This window comes from Conger conger, chromosome 15, assembly GCF_963514075.1.
Source record: "Conger conger chromosome 15, fConCon1.1, whole genome shotgun sequence".
In the NCBI taxonomy this organism is placed as follows: Eukaryota; Metazoa; Chordata; class Actinopteri; order Anguilliformes; family Congridae; genus Conger; species Conger conger.
In genome coordinates, this window is record NC_083774.1 from 28,541,036 (window position 1) to 28,564,082 (window position 23,047).

At 47.4% G+C, this 23,047-nt stretch overlaps 1 protein-coding gene across 3 annotated transcripts; it reads left to right on the forward strand.

The window, feature by feature from the left end:
• The first annotated feature begins 2,871 nt into the window (after window positions 1-2,871).
• On the forward strand, window positions 2,872-21,778 carry LOC133111400 (kelch-like protein 25). Of its 3 annotated transcripts, none has more exons than XM_061221731.1 (4): window positions 2,872-3,010; window positions 6,068-6,180; window positions 8,399-10,238; window positions 20,697-21,778. In XM_061221731.1, the coding sequence occupies exons 2-3, from the start codon at window positions 6,117-6,119 to the stop codon at window positions 10,207-10,209; spliced, it is 1,875 nt and encodes a 624-aa protein (XP_061077715.1). In that variant the 5' UTR covers window positions 2,872-3,010; window positions 6,068-6,116; the 3' UTR covers window positions 10,210-10,238; window positions 20,697-21,778. The 3 variants fall into 3 exon arrangements, with proteins under 3 accessions (XP_061077715.1, XP_061077717.1, XP_061077716.1); XM_061221732.1 differs by lacking the exon at window positions 2,872-3,010 and adding an exon at window positions 3,096-3,177; XM_061221733.1 differs by lacking the exon at window positions 6,068-6,180.
• The last annotated feature ends 1,269 nt before the right edge of the window (window positions 21,779-23,047 follow it).

Below are 23,047 nucleotides of genomic sequence, written 5' to 3' on the forward strand. Positions count from 1 at the left end.
AGTGCTTTTGGATATGAATCCTGCACAATTTTTGGGAATTGGTTTTGAGCTAAATGAAGAGTGTTTGAATTGGAAAGTAAAATCACAGGGGACTCTGTGTCTTTCAAACAAGCTCCCACAAGCGCAAATGCACATTCAATGTGTCCCTCCAAAAATGTCCGGTAATCACCCAAATATAATTTGATCATTATATTTCATGGCAGGGAAAAATAGCCTTAATGATGTATCTAAGGATGTGTGAATTAATCCAGTGATCATGTGGCATACACAGCCAGTCAGGCTCCATGACAGAAACCTAAACCACTTCTGCCCCCTGGTGAGTTAACGTTGATATTACAATCATTTGTTGAAGTTATTGGAGCACTCAGTCTTGCACTGTCATGTTTTTTTATTTCTTATTCTTGAGCTTCCCTCATGAAATTTCCGTTACCTTGTACTGAAGGTGCTTAAGCTCCCAATTCATTGCTACATTTCTTTGTCTTTAATTTCCTGCCGTGTCTCGACAGAATGACAATTATTGATCAGCCATTTCATGGTTGATTGCACTTTATAATAATGAATAAAAATTAATTAACTGCATGTCCATGAGCCAAGGCTTTTCATCCATTCTTAATTATGAATAATAACAATTCATTGTAGTGCATAACATTTGATAAGTCTTCATTCACACATAGTAAACCATTATTGAGCATGGCTAAACTGTGGTTTATTATAGCTTGGCTAAATATTCTCCCAATTGTTAAATGCCCTTCCCCATTATGGAGAGGACAAACAAATGTATTCCCTTGTTTATTTTGGATGTTATTGTCCGGAGCGACTGGCAAATACATTGGTATTCAACCTGCAAGGGATCATAAGCAGCTTTTAATGAGAGCAATCTGAGTTGTAATGAACTGAGAAACAAAATTACCTCCTGAACAGGAAAGTCTCCAAAATTGAATATTTCCCCCTTCAGTCATATCAGGGTGCTGCCCACCCGTATCATAGTACAACCATTACAAAATGCCTGACATTACAGAACATGATTAAAACATGAGCAGTCCGCTGTGAACAAAACTAATGTTGCTTGCTTGGTAAGGGTTAGACCACAGTATGACTCCCTGCCTTCAGTTACTCACATCTGCTACTGTGAATGACCTATACAGAGAATTATATGTCAAACACACAAAAAACAACAACAAAAAAAACTATGAAAAGGCAAAAGCAGTAAAGCAATTATTATGGAGAAAAAATGTCACCCCCCTTAATCCTTCTGTCTGCATACTTTGAGACAGCAGTTTTGTATTCTACCACTCCCTTTGCTTGAAATTAATTTAAATCTCTCTGACCATCATTAAGTAAATTCTTGCTGCTGAATAGTCTGACCTCTTAAATCAATGAACCAATGGATTAACCTTATGCCCAACTGTTCCATTAACAACCTCCAGGCAGAATCATCCAAAAACCAATAAAAAAACAAGCAATCCCTTCACTTCTTTATCAGAATAAAAGTACACAGAGCAGTGACATATTGTGATAACCTATCTGTCCCTTTTTCAGTACAGCTTACATGATATAAAAAATAAAATAAAAGTCTACCTTTCAATGCAGCTTCAGGGATGGGGAGTACATCTGCAAAATAAATATGCACGCCATAAATTAGATACATTGGCTTGAGGGTTTCTGTGTCTTGCAACATTATCCATTTTGTGATTTTTCCTCCATCCCTTTGTAGCTTAAAACTGCACCAGAAAAACTACAGGCTATCCCTAACCTGAACTTGTGCAGGCATTCTAAAAGACCTCCGAATGCGTTCTCTTTGACATGTTTAACGGCCCTTTAAATTGCAGCTCAACCGTTCATCACCCGCAGCTCCGCCATTAGGTTGTATTATATTACCCTCATTTTTCAGACATTCTTATCTTGGACGACTTATTACATATAAGCTCACCTGCATACCTCATCAGTCCTGCAGCTCTGTCCCCTCCTGTACCTCTGTCATGACCTGGCGTTCCCTGGAGGACAAATATTTGGTTAATAGAGCTCAGGACTCTAATGTCAAGAGTACATAAAAATGCATATGTACATAAAAATGTCATGCCGTTAGTGCCTGACCTCCCCTCTAAACATCTATACTCAGATTACCCTCAACATGCCTTTGGTAAATTTAATTGTGGTTGTTCTAATCTTGTCTAATCTCGACTTTACCCTCGGGGGAAATGTGATAATTAATTAATTACTAGGATTTTAAACATTCTGTAGTCTACACCGTGGCCATTTTTACAGATTTGGTTACAGTCAGTAAGTAACCGAAGATCGTTGCACTTTTATTATTTGATCGCTAGATGGCACTCTACATCAGCAAAAGTATCATTCTGGGGAATATGCATTCTTCTCAAATACAGCCAAGCATTAAAACATATCTGTGAAAATATGATGGCCTAGCAACAACATAATCAACCATCAAATATATCCTATATCCAGCTTATATTATCTTTGGTTGAATTTTAAATGTTCTTATACAGAACAGTAACAAATAATAATGTGTGAAAACTGACGTATAGGGGCAAGAAATACTCTTAACTCATTGGCTTTAATCACTGGAATAACGTAGCAAAATGTTATATGCATTTCCACTGGAAAATCACATCAGTTCTCCTTTGTTGTGTTTTCGTCGTTCCCCAAATTTATCCCGCCTTGCTCATCGTAATGTCTACCATTGATTGGTCGTATTATTTTAGATAACGCCCCGAAATCAGGAATACACTTCCCTATTGGGTACAACATATACTATATTTGCATTATCGTTCTACACTTCATAGGACAAGAAATGTGTCAATCACATGGCAATCGCTTTCGTGCCCACATTTGTAGACAGTCTTCATGTATTTTTTTTCAAGGCAACAGACACTAGACACTGGGTAGTAAACGAAGTAACGACAGGATTACTACGCAATTAAGCGAAATTATGTTACAATTTACGAGACAATTACAGAGCAGCTGGATAATCATTTAACACATATCCAACAGTGTAAGTATGATACATTCGGCTAATATTTGCTTACCAGCTTTGTAGCCAATGTAGATTGGAGTTTCTCCGTATTGATTAGCTCGCTAGTTACTTCGCTGTCGCGAAGATTTCATTAGCTAACATTAGCTGGCAAGCTGCCTAGAACTTGGAAAAACACATTTGAAAAGGTATTGGCTGGCTTGTTGCATTAACTTCTACATGGGCTGTCATGTGTCAAACTACGGTGTGTTTGTAATCAGTGTTCTGTTATAGGCGTATTCTGCTACCTGCGCTTTCACTACTGAAGCCAAACGTTAGTTTTTTTGTGGCTCTAGCGAGAAGCGAGCCATGACATTAACGTTAAATGGTAGCGTTAGCCAATTTTACTGCTTGTTTTTCTTGTTCTGGTAAGAGCACGTCCACATACTTACTAGCTAGTGCGACTGCTATCTGGTGTGCAACTTTAGTTTCAAATATTGACGACTTTTAATAACTTAGTTGGGGTAGCTAGCTTGCGAGCTTGATTATAGTGATTCTAGCTAGCAGGTACTTTCCAGTGAGTCTCATTTTGCGTGCTAGCCTTATCAATAATGTTGATCTGTTTATGGATGTCACCTGTGCCAGCACGGCTATACAGTTTTTATGAAGTTATTTCTGTGGTTTATTCCGTATATATCCGCGCTTTTGGTTTTCGCTATAACGTTGGTTTCTACAGCAGAATTTCACACGGTGGAACAATGGCATTTCGGTCACGTGCCAACAAGTTGCACTTTTAGCGAAACTTTTAAGTTTTCAAATTTGACCAGATTTACTTGGTAGCACACATTGCTGTCCTAAAACAGTGGTATTCATTATACTACCAATTGTCCACAAGTCTCAAGTAGTTATAACTGCTGCTTTTTACGATTGTCTGTAGGTTCATTAATTGGTTGCAGTGAGAATTACTCGATTTCGAGATTCCAGTTTGACAGCAAATGTTGGGCAGTGTTAGCTGTTAATTGTAGGAGCCCGTTTCGTTCAGAAATGCATAGCGGGAAGTATTTTCCTTCCCCTGTGATGGAAAAGTGTTTCTCCGGAGCCATCAGGTTCTGAATGCACAACAACGCAGCAGAGAGGCGGATGTGAAAGCTCCGGCATGTTGACAGCCTTCCAGGATTTGACGACTACATGCCAGAAACTGACAACTATCTTAGGAAATAAATCCGATTTGGTATAATTATGCTCAACAACGTTTCGGTCATATGAGGAATTGTTTTCCAAAAAATGAGCAAATTAATAGTGAGCAGGCTTTTTCCTCTACATGACAGTAGAAGCCCTTTGACTTGTCTTTTTATAATGATGGTATGCATTTGCCGGTTTTCAGCAGTTTTAATTTTCTGCCTTCTGACAATGGAAAGTCGGTGTCCAATGCCATGAATGCACAAGATCCTTGATTCGTGAGTCACTTAAGGAAAAGCGGTCAGAGGACATACCATTCTTGGTGCAGTTTGCATCCTAACTAGCAATGTTACTTGTTTGTTTACAAAGCCATGCATTCACCAGCTGTTATTTCTTCACGTCAGGGAATACAAACTGGCTAACTTGTAATGTTAAAGCATACAATCCAAAGGATTTAAGTATTCTGTATACTTAAAATTATATTAAAATACTATATTCTTAAAATTATATGATTTAAGTATACTGCCTTTAAGTATTCCGAGTCGCTGCACTTAAAGAAAGAAGTGCATCTTTTGGGATACCACCGGGCCCTACATTTGACATTTTAGTCATTTGGCAGACGCTTTTAATCCAAAGCGACTTACAAGTGCATAGGTTCTACCATAAGTCAGAGCATCACATCCAGAAAGCAAAATACACAGGAAATGCTGTTCTAAACATAGTTGTCATCAGAAGTGCATTTTTGTTTTTTTGTTTTTTTTTAAGGAGGCCCTAGCCTCCTTAAATGCTTCATTGACATTTGCACTTGTATGCATGCTTTGAAATGAAATGGCATGTGAACGCCAGCTCCTGTCTGTCAGATACAGTAAGGGTGGAAGGGCTGGGTGCAGTGTGTTCCCTGCTGTTTGTCAGTGCGTAAGGTCCACTAATGACCCTCTTCTCTTCTCTTTCTCTCTGTCAAAGCTTTCCTCTGTTCTCCCCTGGGAATAAAGAGGTGGTGGCCAAGTGCGACAGTTGTTTTCCCAAACTTGAAGGGCTCACTCTCTCTTTCCCATCTCCCCCCTCCAGACACACACCCACACACACACACGTCTTTAACAGTTAGCCAGCCGGTCTCCGGTGCCCCTCCCTAGCGTTCGTTATTAAAGTGAGGAGCTGGGCACCTTGGGTGGGGGGCGGGCGGTGAGGGGGGTGTCCAGGCAGGAGCTGCAGTTTCAAAGACAGCGCTTCCTCTGCGTTGGCCCTCTCCGCTGGTTCCTGCGGATTGATGGAAGCTCTTAATTACGCAGACAGACTGCGTGCCAGCTGGTGATCCATTCAGCCCTGCGAACGGCGTGAAAAGTTGGCCAGGTTTGGAGGGCACTGAAAAGGAGCCGGCCCACAATTTTAAGATGGAGGAGGAGGAGAAGTGGCAACAGAATGCCAAAACTCTGCATGAAAGGGGTGGGTACCTGGAGGGGTCTTTCGTTTCGCGGGGACGGAAAGGTTTTACAGGAAGAGAGACGGGAGGAACTTCGGTTTAGGCAGCCCACTTCTCAGGTTGCTTGGCGCCAATGCTGTGAAGAGGCTTCTCTCACATGTGTGAATGTGTGGGGGAATTGGGAATGATTCAGTACTATTTGGCACTCTTGATGCAGTTGTGTGGAATCACGTGACCATAGGACATGCTGCAGGCTATTGGACGACCCAGGGAGATTTGCCCTTATCTGTCCTGCCGTACCACACCATAACGACTGGCCACAATCCTTCGTCATCTACAGGAGAGCTTTTGTGAAAAGTGATTGAAGCTGAATAAATCACAATAGCGGAAGTGTTACTGGTCCAGGTTTGGCCAGAGTTAAGCCTGCGCGTTTAGGCTAATGGGAGTTAAGCCGAGTGGACGTGGACTGCGAGTGAAGTATGTTTTTATTTCTCTCTCAGAGGACCGCAGTGTCACCCCGGGCCAGCAGAGGGCGCTGTGCAGGGTCAGATGCAGACCCCTCCCCATCTCCTCACTGTCAGTGCCTGCGCCTGGGTCAGCTGTTTCTGTCGGCGTAAGTGGTGCAGGACGATAGGCATCTCCTCCCACATACCCACCCCTGCATCTGCTTCCCTTTGCACCCTGACCACGTTTTGTGATTGATCATATCATTGGGGGTGGTCACCATTATCATCAGCCCTGTGAAATCTGTGACCCCCCCCCCCCCCCCCCTCCCATGCCAGTGCCCCATCCCATAAGGCAAACCACACCATTATGGGAGGGGACACTGGATTGCATGTCCTTGCCGAAAAGCCTGAGTTATTCCACCTCAAAGCACACTGGATGGAATTGCCTCTGTTGCTCTCGGCCTGGAAACCACAGAATTAAATTGCCCATGAGATTTAGGATTTTTTGACATTGCATGGGGAAAAGGGTTACAAAATCGGAAAGATAAATGGTGATATTTTGCAGGTGGGCTATAAAAGGTTGGCATCAGGATACAACAACATTTAGTTGAAGGTAGATTGCAGAAATCTTTCTTTTCATTTTTCAGACTCAACTGAAAAATGTTGTGTAAATAAAGGGTAAAAAGTCGAGACCTTGGCAGAGTTTTGCTGAAATTTTGTAGCTCAGTCCAAAATAAAACATTTAGGGAGTATTTTTCACTGACATATTTCTGCAAACTTTGCAATGAAGGTATGCAGTTCATCTGTTGGCGAGCCAAAAGGAAATTATGGGTATTTGGAGTTCATGTGCGAAAATCTCTTGGAAGCTGTGGATAATTGCATTTTTTATTTGGGTGTTACAGTTTACGTGGCTCTCGATGTGCTTTGGTCTGACTCCAAGACAGAGAGTTTTCAGTGTGAAATCATTGCCTTGGCACCAGCCGGCTTCTTGTCTTTCAGAAAGGCAGAGACTTAAGTGCTGAAAATGACACGGCAGCATTCTCCAAATTGCCTGTAATTACATTTTCCCCGTGCCCTTTGTTTTTTGCCTGTGCAATTCAATTGTATAATTATAACTGGAGGTGAGAGGAGGTGGTCGTTGAAATTAAAATTAGACAAGGAGATGCCAGTGCAGCCGCAGCCTTTCAGAGGTAAGCTGTAGACTCATAGACCTTCTACTTTCAGAAAGCTAATTAAAAGTTCAGACAAAAAGAAACTGGCTGGTTAATTGTGTTCGTATGAATGTCGTTGAGAGTGGCTTTGAAACTTCGTATTCCCTTAAACCAAAGGGTGCATTGTGGGATTTTTCTTTCTTCTCCGAGTGGCATGTGAGAAGTGCCATGGAACAGTTAACCAGATGAGTGCAATTCTAGCAGCACTCGAATGAACATGCTTAAGGCTGTGCCCAGAGCTTCTTTGAAGAGGCAATTTATGTTCTGATGTAATTTCTTTTTATCCGCTAAAAATGATCTCATCTCTGCTTATTACATTTGTTTCCCCCCCCCCCCCCCTCTCATTTTCATAGAGGAGTGCTGAATCATCATTTGGCATACGTTCTCAGTCCTTCCCTGATATCACAGCTTCTAAAAATTGAACTTAAATTTCAATTTAACCATGATGTAACTGCTTGATGTTAAAATACAGTCTCACTGATATTGTGGCTTCTAAAGGGAAGTCATGCTAAAAATAGAGTAATTGGGCCTTTTGTCGTTCATGATGGTTACGGTTTCCGAGTTGTGATTAGTTCCAGTTTCTCTGTGTATCTGTACACTTCTGAGGCAATTAATATAATTATGAATATTGTAGATTAATATGATTTTCCATTGAAGTACAAATTGATTATAGAGTGGTACATGACCCATTATAAAATGGTAACCTTGGCCATAATGAATAGCTACATTGCGATCCCTTTATAAATACTTATAAATCTCAATTAATGGACTAATTTGTGAATAAAATGTATGTAAACATGAGTAGAATTGGATCATTGAATTAATGCACTTTGAGTCTCAAAAGTCAGAAGTCCACATTTAGTTTCATTCTACATTTCTATAACAGAATGCCTCAGACTGAACACAACTGCCATTTTTATTCCTGCCAAAACAGCAAGAATTTGGAACAATTCCATTTTCTAAATAAAAGTGTAGAATGGCTCATCAAGTTGTTTGGCTCTTAAACTGGGGTTAATGTTGAAGGAGTGCTTAGCTGCATGTTCATGAAAAACTTGATCGAGAAACTTTCAAAATCTTCACCATCGGCCATTTTTGAAAGATTGTTAGCCTGTTTTTCATGAGAATCTTACCGTGTGTCTTTCTCCACTCTTTTTCCTTTCTCACCTTCTTTCAGTTAGAGAACTGGGTACGAGTGAAGCCCTGGAGGCCGAGACCATGTCGGTCAGCGTCCATGAGAACCGCAAGTCGCGCGCCAGCTCGGGGTCGATGAACATCTCGCTGTTCCACAAGCCGTCGCACCCGGACAGCGTGCTGACGCACCTCAACACGCTGCGCAAGCAGTGCATGTTCACCGACGTGACGCTGTGGGCGGGGGACCGGCCCTTCCCCTGCCACCGCGCCGTGCTGGCCGCCTGCAGCCGCTACTTCGAGGCCATGTTCAGCGGCGGCCTGCGCGAGAGCGTGGACAGCGAGGTCAACTTCCGCGACTCGGTGCACCCCGAGGTGCTGGAGCTGCTGCTGGACTTCGCCTACTCCTCCCGCCTCGTCATCAACGAGGAGAACGCCGAGTCGCTGCTGGAGGCCGGCGACATGCTCCAGTTCCACGACATCCGCGACGCGGCCGCCGAGTTCCTGGAGAGGAACCTGCACCCGTCCAACTGCCTGGGCATGATGCTGCTGTCGGACGCGCACCAGTGCAAGCGGCTCTACGAGCTCTCCTGGCGGATGTGCCTGGTGCACTTCGAGTCGGTGAGGGACACCGAGGACTTCTACAGCCTGTCCAAAGACAAGCTCCTGGACCTGATCCTCAGCGACGAGCTGGAGGTGGAGGACGAGCAGATCGTGTTCGCCTCCGTGGTGCGCTGGGTTCGCTACGACCTGGACGGGAGGCGAGGCCACCTGCCCGAGCTCCTGCAGGGGGTGCGGCTGGCCCTGCTGCCCTCGGCCTGCCTCATCGAGTCCGTGGCCTGCGAGGAGCTGGTGATGGCTGACGAGCGCAGCTCGCGGATCGTGGACGAGGCCATGCAGTGCAAGAAGAGGATCCTGCAGAACGACGGCGTGGTGACCAGCCCGTGCGCCCGCCCGCGCAAGGCCGGTCACACCCTCCTCATCCTGGGCGGCCAGACCTTCATGTGCGACAAGATCTACCAGGTGGACCACAAGGCCAAGGAGATCATCCCCAAGTCGGACCTGCCCAGCCCCAGGAAGGAGTTCAGCGCGTGCGCCATCGGGTGCAAGGTCTACGTGACGGGCGGGAGGGGCTCCGAGAACGGGGTGTCCAAGGACGTCTGGGTGTACGACACGGTCCACGAGGAATGGTCCAAGGGCGCGCCCATGCTCATCGCCCGCTTCGGCCACGGTTCGGCCGAGCTGGAGAACGTCCTCTACGTGGTGGGCGGCCACACGGCCATCGCCGGGGTCTTCCCGGCCTCGCCCTCCGTCTCGCTCAAGCAGGTGGAGCGGTACGACCCGCTGACCAACAAGTGGACCATGATGGCCCCGCTGCGGGACGGCGTGAGCAACGCCGCCGTGGTCAGCGCCAAGCTCAAGCTCTTCGTCTTCGGCGGCTCCACCATGCACCGCGAGAAGGCCTCCAAGGTGCAGTGCTACGACCCCGGGGAGAACCGCTGGGCCGTGGCGGCCGAGTGCCCGCAGCCCTGGCGCTACACGGCCGCCGCCGTCCTCGGGAGCCAGATCTTCATCATGGGCGGCGACACCGAGTTCACCGCCGCCTCGGCGTACCGCTTCGACTGCGAGGGCAACCAGTGGACGCGCGTGGGAGACATGACCTCCAAGCGCATGAGCTGCCACGCCGTGGCGTCGGGCAACAAGCTCTACGTGGTGGGCGGCTACTTCGGCACGCAGCGCTGCAAGACGCTCGACTGCTACGACCCCACCTCCGACAGCTGGAGCAGCATCACCACCGTGCCTTACTCCCTCATCCCCACCGCCTTCGTCAGCACCTGGAAGCACCTGCCCGCCTGACCGACGGCCAAACGCTCTGGTTCGTCTGGGTAAGGGCCGAGTCTGCTTTCGGTTTGCTTTTCTTTTACCCCTGTGTTTTGTTCAGCTTGAAAGAATTCTGAACATTTCATGTTGCCTTTGCAGGCGAGGTGTATCGATCGCAGTTGTTGTTTTTTGGGGGGTTTTTTGCACACGAGCATTTGGGGGACTAGATGAATCGATGCACATCAAGAGGAAGGGGCAGATGTGGCCGCGGTGCTCACAGGGCCCAGGGCGCGCTCACTTCCCGTCTTTGTAGAGTTTTGCTAACTGCCAGATTGCCAGACTCCTCTAGGCCTCTCTTCTTTGAATCCCATAGCAGAATTCTGGGATTCAGTTCAAAAAAAAAAAAAAAAATGAAGGAGAATGTGGGGGGTATGAGGGCCATCTGGAATTCAGAAAGCAGGAGAAGGCGTGAGCTCTGGGGGGAACCGGGTTAGGCATAGTGTGTTCGGGACATGAGCGTTTGATGAGATCAAGGTTTCGGCTCATATTTACCCGTTACTCTCCCTGCTGCATGAGCGGGGATAAAACTCCCATGAATCTGTGCGCTTACTCCGAAAGGCTCAGACCCCAAACAAAAGTACCCCCCCCACCACCTCGGATCGATGCAGTGTACCCTCATGGCTCATGGGTAAGCTACATCAGCATTGATTTGTGATCTACATTACAGGGTTCTCGCTCAATTGGCTATTACCTCATGAGGAGGAGAGCTTGTGGGCCTAGTGTGTCGCTCTAATGGGCACACTGGGATTCATAGAGAAGATGGACACCCATCTCCTCCCTCCTGCACTCCTTCTAAAGACCCGCATTCGCAGAGGGGAGGAGGGGGCTCTGTACACTTGTTTTCCTTCGTAGCTTCAATTATTAATCTGGGCGTCTCCTGTTTGGAAGCATCAGGCCGTGTGGGTTTGATGGGCTATTTCAGGCCCTTTGCGTGATGCGGGTTGGTTGAAATGCATTGTTTGTTCTCGTAATTGAATTATAAGTGGGCCTAAGTACGTACCACATCCAGCTCTGGTACACTTAAAAATGGCATATTACCTCCCATTACAGCTGCCTGTACAGTTGGCTGCTGTCCACTGTTTTTACCCCCGTTTCCATAGAGCGTCTGACAGTTTCAGTTTCATTCAAACAGATGACAAACCGAAACTGAGCGAAGAATAATTGCTCGGCACAGAATGTCCATCTTTTTGATGGTTTTTGCTGTGAGTGGACGAGTCGCACTTGCTGTTGAAACAACACGGCGGTAAATCTTTGTATCGGAATAGCGATCACTGACAAGGAAGTAGTTAAGTGAAGTGAAGTAGCCCTTCTTAATGGCCAGATACCCCCTCCCCTTCTTCCACCTCAGTAAAACTTTCTCCACTTTCCCTGGAGACCAGGTGACCCAAGTACCGCTGTGCAAACCCCTCTGATAGCATGCGGTCCTGAAGCCCCACTGGGTGTGCCGGGTGGGGGGGACCGGGACCTACACCCCCCCCCCCCCATACACAATGCTGGTTCTGGTAAACATGGCACATGTACCAGTGTTAAAGCCAGCGCTGGTTTCCAAAGAAATCTTGAATCACCCCCAGTAGTTCACTGGAGGGGGGGACTGAGGAATGGGGGCTGTCAAACTGAGTTACACCTTGATCTGTGACGCACACAGGATTAGACATCAGGAGCAGCCGTGCACATACCATTTTTGTTGTCCTGGTCCGAAGTCCAATGGAGTTTATTTTTCCGGAACATTCCTATTCAGAACCAATAGAAGGGTCTGGGATAAATATGTAGGTGCTTTGTCTTCGCAGCCTGTCCCAAGACGCATGCATGAAAAATAATGTAGTAATATATTATCATAATGGGATTGCTGTCCTGCCTTCTCATCCTCCCAATGGCTAGTGGGCACGCTTCCCAACTGAAATGGATACAATTTCAGCCTCATCAGTTTCTCATATAGGGGACATTATGGAATGTAGGAGTGGTACAAAATTAGACTGTTAAAATATCTGAATGTTAGCTTGCCAAGTGATTACTTGCATCTGCATTCAGTTGCTTTGATTGACCTCCCCTCAGCATACACTCATGAAAGAGGAGCGCTGCAGCAAAAAGGCTGATAACTCATTAATTTTCTCACTTGAATGTGCGATTATGTTCCACTAATACGCACAGAAAGGACTGCAGTTTCACACAGTGCTTGGAGGTGTGGGATGCGGGGGGGGGGGGGTTTAATGTTAAGGTTTGGGGCGGGGCGCAATTCCCCCGTAGATCATGATGCTTAAGATTGGGTACGGAATCCTGGTACCACTTCGGCAGCGGTTACCATACCGATCCAACGCTATTAATGAATTAGCAGTACAAATTCATTCATTCACCTTTTTCACCTCAAAAATCAAAGCCCCCGAGGAACTTGGGAAGCAGATGTTTTGTTTCCATAGTATTCCTGATCTAGCCAATAGAATATATACATTCAAAACAATGTAGGGGCAGCCAGATGTGTCACGGCAATCTCAAAGCTACAAGTGCCCCATCACAACCACAACCACAATGCAATGCTCTTAAAGCCACAAAGCACATTTTCTTGCATTCAATTCAAGTGGTAGAAATGCCTCAACGGGAAAATTAAATGTAGCCTATGAATGGGCGTTAACATTTCTGGTTTCATGGGAGAGCTGTTTTAACACTAAAGTGTTAAAATAATATAAAAGAGGGTCCAGTTCCACCTATGGACTGATGGGCATGGGTCAACCCATACAGTTTCTGACACACATACTCCCCCTGAAAAGTGTCAGTCATTCAGTTGCTGAATGCCGTGCTGGAGGAGAGGGACACATTCACACCTGGGTGCCAGTGCCTGCTGGCTATAGTCAGGCAGGGGGTTTGTGAAAACGGCATAAGCTGCCTGTATTTAGTTCTTTTTTTCTTTTTTTTTCATGAACAGTATTTTAAGCCCAAATATTTAGGAACGGATATTCATGGAAGGAGGAAGGCATTGCATGTACAGTGCTGGGGCAATTTTCATGCGGCTAAAATTCCTAATGGTGTTGGCTCTGGCCTTTATCGTGTTAAAGGCTGTGTGGCTAGCAGGGCGTAGGCTTGTTTTCGTGATTTGAAGATTGTGTTGCCATTAGGGCCTTGGGTTTGGTTTCACGGCTTAAAGGTTGTGGCCTCGGCAGCATGTAAAGGTGTTGCCCGTAGGGCATTGGGTTTTTGCCCGCTCTGCAGTAGTTTGGTGGGAGGAGTGATAGACGCAGCAAAGATCAGCATGCAGCACTCAACTCTCGATGCACCATTCCAGCACTGCTGTATGTGTGCGTGTGTGCGCACGTGTGCCTGTTTGTGTGTGCCTGCAGGAGTGGATGGGAGTGTCTGTGTGTGTCTGTGTGTGTGCGTGCAGGAGTGGAGTGGAGGGGAGTGTGTGTGTGAGTGTGTCTGTGTGTCTGTGTGTGTGCGCCTGGCAGAGTGAAGGGGATTGTGCGCGTACAGGTACTCGGGGTTGTCTGTGCATGCGGCAGAGTTTTTGTACAGCGCGTGGCATCCACACCCACTCCGATCGATCCGCAGAACACTGGGTCCTAAAATTCATTCGAGCAGAGACGAAAAAAACAACATGATTTCTGAGCCGAGCCCAAGCCCACCCGCGGAGGCCTGGAGCCGGCGGGGATCCGCACAAAAGTCCCACTGATCAGAGAGAGGGGGCGGGATGAGTCCGCGGTCTCAGCCGCACTATTGGGCTGCAGCGAAGCACGCCGTCTGCGGACACGCGGACTGAGGTCAGGCAGAGGCCCGGCCGTGAGCCGTTAAGGAGGGGTCGGGGGCGCGGGACAGCGAGACAGCCGAGGGCCGCGGGGGGTCTCCCGGCACGGAGACAGGCCGGGTCGCTCCGGCAGCACGCCGCAATGTCACCCCGTCTTCACCGCCACGCTCCGACTGCCTGAGAGCACGCCCCAGCCTCCCGCTGCTGGAGCAGGACACGCGCACCGCATCACAGGAGTCACAAGTGTTACGCTCAACACGGGGCGTGAACACTGCAGGGGAGAGGCTGCGGTTACTGCCGTTACTAACTTACTACGGTGCGTTCGGTTTTTATTTTACCCTCTCCCATTGATCCTGACTTCACAGAGAGTTACATGCTGTAAACCTGGTGAAGCTGTTCCTGACTCCCAACACAGTAGAAGAGAACGGTGTATATGTACATTGGCTGACCTCACAAGGTCCTATTCACACGCATGTGAAACTCCTCACCGACTGCACAATACAGTTAAGAAACTGCGCCTTGGAATGTGGAGGAGGGGGGGGGGGTTCTTCAGTTTCCGGCGGGAGTCCTGCACGGTTGCCATAGTTACCAGAGGACTACTGCAGGGCGTCTGGGTTCTGAATTTCTTTGTTTAGCTTCGCTTTGTTCCTTTGTTTTTCCTTTGCTCCTTGTAAGCATTCCCTCGCCGGGAAATTGGAAATCTTTAAGTATCGACGCACACTTAAGCAGGTTGCTATTGAGCGCATAGGAAATAGTGTTTACACAGACCCACGCCTTCAAAGCCGACCGTGTCGACTGGTAGGGAGGGAACGCTCACTTTCCGAGTAGCCAAGCGTGAGCAGCGCTGGTGCGATTCCATACAGCGTCCAGCGGGGAGATGCAGAGATCACTGCATTCATATTGTGTTTCTCTAGACAGTCAAAGCGCATTACAGTGATCAGGGGAAAAACTCACCTCAACCACCGCCAAAGTATAGCACCCATCTGGGTGATGCACAGCTGCCAATTTGTGCCAGAATGCTCACTACACACCAGCTGAGGCGGAGAGGAGAGAACAATGTTTTTGCCAATGGCAGGTTGAAAGAGGCAGGTTGGAAATGTAGTCAGGATACCGGGGAATCCCACACTCTTTGCAAAGAGTGTCATGGGATGTTTAATGGCCACAGTGAGTCTTTGGTTTAAGGTCTCATCCGAAAGGTGGAAGTGTGCAAGCTACAGTTTACAGTCTTGGTAGGTAGACTGCGATAGGACTGTCCGTCAGGGCTAAGTGCGTTACCTGCCATGACAAAGATCGATTCGCCTTGCAGCAAACAACGGCTTTAGGAGAGGCTTGCGGATTTCTGTCCAAGTGCCATTTAAAAATCTAATTTTCAGTCAAATTGACCTTTTTCTGTTTACTGCTGCAAATCATCCCTCAACTATTCAAATTTCAGGATAATACCACCTTTTGAATGATTACCCTATGTGCATGGTGAAATTAGTATAATTTACCATTTCTCTCTTTGGAGTTGATTTTTTCAACCAGATTTTTTAACTAAGTGTATAGTCATCCCATCATCATGAAACTTGGCAAACCTATACTCCATATCCAGGAGAGTGTTTTGACCCAGTTATCTCCTTGTTATAAGCTTTAGGGGCAGATACAGAATCACCAATCTCACTGTTAGATCCTGAAATGTAATAATCTTTCTTCATGAAAAGAAATCTACATTTATAGAAAAATGACTATTGGGTTCTAGTAATGAAAAAAAAAAATAGATCAAAACAATCTTCAAACATGTCTTATTTAGAATATGCACAATATCTTCAGATTATAGACTGCTACAAAAATGTTCAAATTTGTAATTTCCGCCATATTGAATCAATTATGAGCCAATTTACATATTTTGTTGGAATTCATCTTTTCAAGTCCATACCTCATGATAATTGAAGTATGTACCTCTGAAATGATCTGGAAGACCAAAGAGGCGTTTTTTCGGTGGAACATAACCTTAAGTAGAGGGCGCCCCTGTGCCTCCACGCCGTCAGGCTGCCGAATTAGGCCAGCTCTGCAGATACTTTCCCCAGGCGCCTGGCAGACAGACAGCTGGCCTACTCCCCCAGCGTGCCGCAATGTCACCCCGTCTTTACCGCCTCGCCTGGACCGGAGAACAAACCGCAGTCTAAGCCCCAGCAGGAGACCCGAACTTCAGTCAGTCAGAAGTGTTACGCTGAACTTGCTGGACAAAGGACGTTGGACTATAGGGGCCAAAATGCAGGCATCACTGTTACTCGGTTGTTTTGTTTCTTTATCTCCCAGATTCAAGTTCACAAATCTTGCATATTTTCTTGAAGTATCCCAAGCAATTTTGTTATTTTAAGGTTTACAATCACTGACTTCACAAAAGTGGTTTTGGTCTGCGGCGGCAGCACGCGAGAACCTTCCGGAAAGGTGGTTGGAGTGGCGTGCCCTTCGTATGAGAGTTAAAGCCCTGCTCCGTCTGTCTCTCTAGCGCATGCTGATGAAGCGGCTTTTTGATCCGCTTAATCCAGGTAATTTCCCCCTTAAACCCGCCCTGGGCCACGCAAAACCAACTAATTACTGCCCCGTCTCAGCAGCGAAAATCCCCTTCGTCTCCGTTCACTCTCTTCCACTCTCTCCTCCCGCTGTCCCCCTCAATCATTCTCCTTCTGTCATGTCCTCTGCCCCTTTTTACTCTCCCTGCATTGATGAATTCTTACGGCCACGGAAACGTGTATGCACCCGTGTCTAGCCAGGGAAGTTAGTTCCTGCTGTCAAGGAAACTGGAACTTTCCGGAATAGCCTTGGACCTGACTCCAGCCTAACCCCCCGGCGCTGAGGTCAGCCTGTCGCTCGGCCTCCGAGAGCCTTTGGCTCCCGGTGAGGGCGGCCAGCCGCCGGGGAGACGCCACGGGTCCCGAGCTCTCCTTCCTGACTCGGTGCATCATCACTCGTCTGCACAGTCGGCAAAACAGCGTTCGCTGTCTAGACACCGGGCGGGCGGGGGCGTCTGCATCTGCGTGAGGATGCAGTGTGGTTTTGGGACGCATCCAGGCTTACTTTTACAGTTTACTGAAATCAAAATGTCCACAAACCAACCCCCCCCGCCCCCCCGCCCCCCCGCAGTCCTGATTGTTTACACTTCAGATGTCGCCCCAGATTCCGGCGCCTGACGGCGCGTGCTGACGGGGAGCGGCGACAGACGCGGCCCCCGGGGACCCGGCTGTCTGGCGGAGCGGGCGAGTCCCGTCAGGTCCCGCGACAGGAGCGCGGCGGGACGAGTCGAATCTCGCCGAGACGAAAACCCGGGGCCGCCCCGCCTGTCGCCCCGGCCGCAGCGTGGGCGGCGGCCGCCCTCCGTCGCGTTCGGAGGGGAGTCCACCTGCACCGCACGGGCGGATAACCGCCTTAATCCCACCGCGGCCCGCGAGGCCTCATCCGTCATCCTCCCTCACGGGGCCGGCAGCGCTCGCAGCACATTACCGCTCGCCTCCGCCCCGCTCAGCGGGGGAAAACTCGCACCGGCGTGATTTATGAAGACCCCCCCCGCCTCAGCCCCCCCTGCGTTCCGGTGATTGAATGGATGGCACGTCACTGTCCCCGAAGCGCCCGTGAAAGTTAGATTATCCGTGTTTGGCGTGAAGTTCTGCGGAACAAAACGGGCCCCTCGCCAGCCTGGCCACGGAGAGCGTGCATCTGTCGGTGTGCAGGGACTCCGGCGGCAATACAGCCGATCTGCTGCGCTCCATGCGTTTGCCCTTCGGAAGGTGAGGAATTGCTATAGATGGAAGTTTGAAACATGCGGAGGTGATTCAGAGGAGTTTAGGAATTGGAGTTTGGTGAAACATGCAGGGGGTGATTCAGAGATTTAAAGATGGGAGTTGGTACCATGCAGAGGTGATTTAGAGGAGTTTAGAGATAGGAGTTTGATGCAAGCAGGAGTGATTCAGAGCAGAGTAAAGGCGGTTTAGTGAACCATACAGGAGTGATTCAGAGCAGAGTAAAGGCGGTTTAGTGAACCATACAGGAGTGATTCAGAGTAGAGTAAAAGCAGTTTAGTGAACCATACAGGAGTGATTGAGAGTAGAGTAAAAGCAGTTTAGTGAACCGTACAGGAGTGATTCAGAGTAGAGTAAAAGCAGTTTAGTGAACCATACAGGAGTGATTCAGAGTAGATTAAAACCAGTTTAGTGAACCGTACAGGAGTGATTCAGAGGTAATAGGAGTGCTGGCTCTAACGGGCAGGAGGTGGATGCATGCAAACCGAAACAAAAGGAAGGAGATAAAAGCGCAGCGGAGACGATGAGGAGGGAGAGAAGATGAAAGAGCCTCGTTTCGAGAGGCTCTTTTGGGGTTCACAGGGAGCCGTGCGCTGATCCACGCAGAGGTCCAAAAGCAATTTAAAAAGCACCTCGCCAGCAGATGCGGGATAACCCTCCCCTCTTCATCTGCAGAGGTTTATCTAGCGCTTTCCGCTAATGATAGCAGTGCCGGGGTGAGGAGGTTTGTGTAGTGAAACGCGTTTCTCTCATCGCAGCGTGAGGCTAGCTCCATCTCTGCAGTCTTTCTTCTCCTACATCACAGCCTGCATTCTGCTGCGGATCATAACACTAAATATATACATTTATTTAACGGTATGGTGACGTGTGAAGCCCCGCCAGTAGACCAGCAGCAAACACTTGACCCCACGCCCTCATTGTAATATAGCTGATAGCAAATTTGGTATTGAAGATAAATAATTGTAACATTTAAGAATTAAGAAAAAATTGTGAGTATACCAACTTGTTTACGGCATTTATTTGGTTCAGAGTGTAAAGACTTGCGTGCATGTCATTATGAAGTATCCAGTAAGGTTTTAAGAGTCCTGCCCTCCTTCCTATGAGCCCTGTTAATGGAAACGAGGGTGGCACCAGAACGCAACGAGGGTTTCTGCACGGCCGCGATTCAACACGACTACACGCCATCCCGTGCCTCTTAAGAAAGCAGCTCACTTTATTGAAGTATACATTTATAAATGTATCAAGACGTTAACGGGTGTAATTAATGTCACTTATGTGAAGTTACACTTCACATCATGTCACCACCACTCGAGTGTCATACTACTCTGCCTGCACAAGACTTTGCCCACACACATGCAGTTGGTGTACTTCGCATAGAAAGAAGTTCTATTAGAAGTTCTGATCGAATGTTTATGGAATCCCTCGACCCTCTGTTAGTGAAGCCCTGTTCAGAACACTGTGGCCTTATCCGAAACCGCTTAATTGCATACTGTTGCACACGAATAATTGAGCACACAAGATAAGAAAATAGGTACGGTGGCTAAAAGTTTGTAGCATTGATGATACACGTGTTTCAGGACTCAGTTTGGGCCCGTCCGTCCGGCCCCGCCGTCCCACGCAGCTCTGAAAAGCCGCGGGCTCCCGTGGCCAGCGCTCGCCGCCTCCGGCAGGGACGGCTCCCGTCAGATCAGGAGCCGAAGGGAAGCGTAGGCTTCTCCAGATCAGCTTTCACCGCACGCACCGTACCGACTACAGAGGAGGACAGGAAGCTTGTGCATTCTTTTTTACGGGGACGTCCTGTAGTGCAGGAATGAGTGGGGCCCCTTCAGTCTACAGCCTGCAAGAGCAGCCTTCGTGAAATAATGACAAATACAACCACATACTGTACATGTGGGCAGTAAAATAGTATAATGGAGCCAAAGGCTACAAGGCCAGGTAGGACACCGTCGGTGTACCCGTCTGCAAAGTACAGAATCTTAATCCTAATTACTTAAGTACATATCGAGTTGTATGAATGTATAGTATGTAAAAAAGAAAACGTAAAGGTTGTGTCAGTTGCTGTGTCAGTCTGGAGAGTAAAGGCCTGTAATGTTAGGTGACCGTTACGTATGGCTAACTTTACAATGGTTTAAAGATACATCCACGGTCTGTTGACATTGGTCATTGGTGATTACTGGTTTGTGTCCTGTACCATTAAGGTCACCACATGGGTTTAGGGTGCAGGCCTGATCATGCTTGCCTGATACATTAGCCTGGAGGTGTCACAGTGCCTGTAACTGATTGTCATCTGTCATCACACACAAGCACAACCCAATTTACACTTGCATCATTCAAAAGTAATAACACAAATCTACTAATGCTACAGTTGCTCTTTCAGTGTGTTTCACGTCCAATCTGCTGGATGTATTTTGTATTTACCTAAGATGTATCCTGACCAGACCTGGGTTTACATACTGTAGTATTTGTTTTGGATTTAAATACTTTTCTGCAATTGGCTACATTTGCCTAGTGTATTGGTGACAAATGAAATGATCCGAGAAGTGTAAACCCTTCCCATCTGCTCCTCTTCTCAGGCTTAAATACACCAGGTAAGTGCAGTAGAGCACAGAAAAGTATGAAACCAACACAAATACTTATTTGAGCCCAGGTCTGTTCCTGGCCTAGTTCTCTTAACCAGTTCATCACTTGGACCTCCTTGCACCAGCAGGTCTGAACTACTCCGTGTTCCGTCAGGGTGACCCGTGAATTAGCATTTCCCACTGCTGCCGGATCACAAAAATCTGTCTTCATTTGAAAGAGGAACGCCGCAGTCAGACGGTGCTAAAATTACTTTTTGCGAGTATCGGGTTCTCTTTCTTTGGAATGAGGGACTATGTTTTATGTTACTTGAGGGTTTCACTTTCCGATTAACTCCGGAGCTTGTGTTTCAAACGGTTTCCTTTTCTCCGCAGAAATCGCGTTGCCCTTGCCCGAGGCAGTTTGTGGAGTCGACCGCCTGCACCCCCCTTCTCCCATCTTTCTCCCCCGCCATCCAGAGTGGGGTCGGTTCACCTGGGCCAGGCGAGCCACAAGAGGATGAGCGTTTCACTAAGACTTCCCGTTTGAGCCGAGCGGAGCGACGGAGAGCAGGTTCTTCCAGAAGAGCGCCACCTGCTGCACTGAACCGAACCCACGCTCTGACCTACTGTATGATGTTGCCATGGAGACTGGACCCACCACTGCATTCTGCCTGCCTCTTAAATTTTTTAGCAATTTAATTTGACAGAAATGTAATCTTGCGTTTCAGTGGCTAAGGAAAGGCGGAGAAAGTATGAACGGCTTTCATACAGGGCTCATAGTCAGACTACACCCCTGTATTTTGCAGTGAACTCTTCCAGGACTTGTACTTTCTGGCTTTTTAATGCCAGGGACATGCCATTCTCCACCACTGCAGGGTTTGCGTCCAACAGCATGCCTCCATCGACTCTGAAACGTGTATTAAAAATGAATAAATAAAAGTGACCCATGTCTAAGAACAGAGAGGGATCGGGCCTACAAGTGGGCTTTCAAACCACAGGAAGCAGCAGAAGATCTCTCTGCAAAAAAGTATTCAGTCCCTCTGCAAGCATGCCCACTTGCACTGGGGGTCAAACGCGGGATTGAAACGGGAGCACTGGACCAATGACAAGGTAGCTCACGTCAACCCCCTGACCAACCTGAGAAAAGTAACCTGCAACAAGGTTGCAGTGGCTGTCAGCACAATTCTACTGTATCTTTCCATTTTAATGTATGCATTTAATGATATGAAATTTGCACATAGCACTATGTATCATTTGAAATGGTTCAATGAGGAAAATCTTTAAGTGTATTTGTTACTGGATCCCTCTGATGAAGTTGTTTGGGTTTTTCTTTATATTGGCTGAAGGACGAACGTCGGTATGGATCGAAGACCCAAGGTCATTTATTTCCCCATTCTGTTCTAAGCTGTTTTTAGGGGACTGGGTTACACAGGGGGGTGGGATGGAGGGTTTCCATTAAAATGACTCATTTTGAAGCTGCTGTTTTACATTTTCTTTTTTACTTGGCCCAGGAGACACAGACACACACACACACACACACACACACAGATTTCATAAGTCTCTGCACACTAGTTTCTGGTGTTAATACCCAATGCTAGTAGACGGTCACCAATTCTCTCTGTTCTACAGTGAAAATAAATGACTTTACAAAAGAACGGGCCTGGTGGGTACCTGGCGAATCATGCGTTTTTACTTTTCCTCAACACATCATCTCTCATGCCTGCATTCAGAGTCTTAGACATTGAAAATAAATGAAAAATAATTGCTTAATTGGAGCAACTGAACAGGAACATGGCACAGTTGTATTGGTAAGGTAAGCGGAAGACGAACACGCCGGCCACTGTGAGCTAGGAATCTGCCCATGTTCTTACTGTATGGCATTCTTTCTGCAAAAAACCCCCCACCAGCGAATTCTTCCCACTCAGTCACTGAATTATGAATATTCTGCATACCGTTACGAGCGGCTCGTCTTTCAGGGTATGGAAATGCAGCTCTGCTGAATAATAAGATTAAGTAAAAATAGCAGCCAACAGGATTTGCCGCTCTTGGATTTTCTAGCGAGGGCCAACCTAAATGTGGGCCAACCCCGTTTGAATTTCATATGCAGTTAATTGCACAACTGTATTTTACCCCACGTTACCTCTTATTGTGAAGGAGAAGAATGTATTGCGCACAATAACACAGCAGGAATGTGTGCACTGCTGAGGAGCTACGCTGCAGGGCCAACTGAGGAAATATTCGGGAGAGAATATCAGCTGTCCGACCGAAGCGTATTCAGGCGCGGTTCACACGGAGCCTGTCGGTATGCTTCATCGAAAATGAAAAACCTCCAGGGAGAGCGTTGAGCCACAGAGAGAAACCGGAAAATTAGAGGCCCTGCTTCCTTACCTCCGAAGTCACAGAGAAGCAGAAAAATGCAGGGGAGTAGAACTAATTTAGTTTGAGCGGCAAGAGACATTTTAAAAGGTCCCTGCTCGGTGTAGATCAATGGTAGCAAAAATGATCGTGCTTTCTTATTTCCCTTTCCTCAACCCACTGCTGTGTAATTGCAGTGGGTGCCACAGTGTGATGCAAGTATTGCAGCTTAGAGGAGCAGTTGGCCATTTTCCACGTAGTTGATTCGCTCTGAGGGCTGTGTTGGGAGTTTCTGGGGGGGGGGGGGGGGGCGCGGCATTTACGCGTTTCATGAAGGCAAATGTTTCCTTATCCACTTGCGTCCATTTTGGTTACGGTTCATGGTAAAG